The 2,067-nt window shown below is 59.8% G+C and overlaps 1 protein-coding gene across 4 annotated transcripts in view; it reads left to right on the top strand.

Annotated features, from left to right (window-relative positions):
- CNFN (cornifelin) overlaps positions 1–2,067 on the top strand; it is a 2,998-nt gene continuing 931 nt past the window's right edge. The window contains exons 1-3 of one of the 4 annotated variants that reach the window (XM_017503163.2): positions 1–70; positions 692–813; positions 1,272–1,385. In XM_017503163.2, the coding sequence (XP_017358652.1) occupies positions 777–813; positions 1,272–1,385 (151 nt within the window). In that variant the 5' untranslated portion in view covers positions 1–70; positions 692–776. Of the gene's footprint in view, positions 71–601; positions 814–1,271; positions 1,386–2,067 lie in introns of all 4 variants that reach the window. The other 3 variants (XM_037729436.1, XM_037729437.1, XM_017503164.2) reach the window with 3 other exon arrangements.

Below are 2,067 nucleotides of genomic sequence, written 5' to 3' on the forward strand. Positions count from 1 at the left end.
GGCTGAGACGGAGAAGTCAGTGCCCGAGTCTCCACACTTCTGTCTCCATCACTGCCATCGCAATCCGCAGGTAGGAGCACCCCCTCCAGAGCCATCTTCTTTGAAGTTGGGCGCCTCTGCTCTGTTCTCCCTCCTCTTCATCCCACTCATGTCTCTCTGTCCCCCTATCTCTGACTGTCTCTTGGGACTTCTCTGTCCTTCCCAATGCCCCAGAATCCCTCCTTCTTAACTGGGGTGGCCTGGGCTGAATTTGGAAGTCCTGGGACCCGGTATCTTCTCTATGAACCCCCTCGGCCTGGGCCGTCAGATGTGGGGCGCTCCTCCTCATCTCTGAGCCTCAGTGTTCACCTGTGAGATGGGCTTTTGGAGGAGTTGAAATGCTGGGCATATGTGGGCATGACTGGTGGCAGCTCTACGGGCGCCTGGCTCTGGTCTTTCTCCCCTTGTCTCTGACCCTGTTCATCTCCATTTCTTGGTCTCTCTCAAGCTCTATCTCGGGTATGGGGCGGGTCCTCTGGGATCTGTCGGGCAGCTGGAAAGAGACGGGCGAGTTTCTCGCCCCCACCCTATCCATCCCCTATTCCATGTCTCTCCTGGCTAGCAGGCTGACTTGGCCTCTTTCTCCTCAGCTCCCCTCCCCCTGAGAACCCAGCCCCCAGAACCCCAGTCCCTTGCCCCCCTGCCTCCCCAGTATCCAGCGTCCCTTGGACAGACTCCGCCACTGTCGCTGCAGTCACTTCTGCCGTCCCCAGCGCCACCTCCTCAGGGCCAGCAAGATGCAGTTTGAGATGCACGACAACGTGAAAGGCAAAGGTGGGATCGCTGGGTGGACTGGCAACCCTCTCGATACTGGAACCCGGCCGCCTCCCTCCCCTGGGCACCCTTGCTTCGAAGACAGACGGCGCCAGCTTCCACCCCAGAGGCCCCAAAAATGCTGCAACCCAGAACCCAAGCCCAGACGTGGAGGAGAAGGCGGCACTGCCAGGCCCCACCCAGATGTGGTTCCCACCCTTCCTCACATGTGCAGGAGCCCCCCACCCCCAGCCTAACCAGACGTGCAGGAGCCAGCATCAACAGGGACAGACTGGGGTTGCTGGTGCCCAGACGTGGCAAAAGGGAAGGGGGAGGCACATTTGTGTCCCTTCATTGGGCGGCCTGGTGGCCCCGCCCAGACTGCCCGGCAGAGGGAAGGGTGGCAGGAGAGTGCGGGGACCTACGACGTGCTGCAAGGCTGCCAGGCTGCCAGCTGACTGTCCTTCCCACCTCTGCAGCCATGTCCTACCCTGTGACCAGCCAACCCCAGTGCGCCACCACCAGCTGCTACCAGACCCAGCTCAGTGACTGGCACACAGGTCTCACGGACTGCTGCAATGACATGCCTGTCTGTGAGTGTCCTCCTGCTCCCTCTCCAGGGCCGGGGAGGGGGGGGCGGGGCCTGGGGGAAGTGGGAGAGGGAAACTTACCTCCCACCTCCTCCCACCTCCTGCTAACCTCACTCCCACCTCCATTCCTTGGACTCGGAATTCCCACTCTTTAACGCTCACCCTTTCCTCAGACCCCCAGCACTCCTTAGATTACTGACGTCACGCCTTCCAACACTCAGCTTCTGGGGCCCTCAATCTCCCCCTTGCATGCTCAGCTTTCCTCCCTGTTACCCCCAACTCCCTCTTCAAACCTTAACTCCTGGCCCAGCGCGGTGGCTCATGCCTGTACTCTCAGCACTTTGGGAGGCCGAGACAGGAGGCTCTCTTGAGGCCAGGAGTTTGAGACCAGCCTGGGCAACATGAGACTCCCATCTCTGCAAAAATAAAAAATAAAACTAGCCTGGGATGGTGGCACACACCAGTAGTCCCAGCTACTTGGGAGGCTGTGGCGGGAGGATTGCTTGAGCCCAGGAGGTCGAGGCTACAGTGAGCCGTGATCACACCACTGCACTCCAGCCTGGGTGACAGCAAGGCTTCAATTTCTTAAAAAAAGAAAAGAAAGGCCGGGCGCGGTGGCTCAAGCCTGTAATCCCAGCACTTTGGGAGGCCGAGGTGGGTGGATCACGAGGTCAAGAGATGGAGA

This window comes from Cebus imitator, unplaced genomic scaffold (assembly GCF_001604975.1).
Source record: "Cebus imitator isolate Cc_AM_T3 unplaced genomic scaffold, Cebus_imitator-1.0 Scaffold306, whole genome shotgun sequence".
In the NCBI taxonomy this organism is placed as follows: domain Eukaryota; kingdom Metazoa; phylum Chordata; class Mammalia; order Primates; family Cebidae; genus Cebus; species Cebus imitator.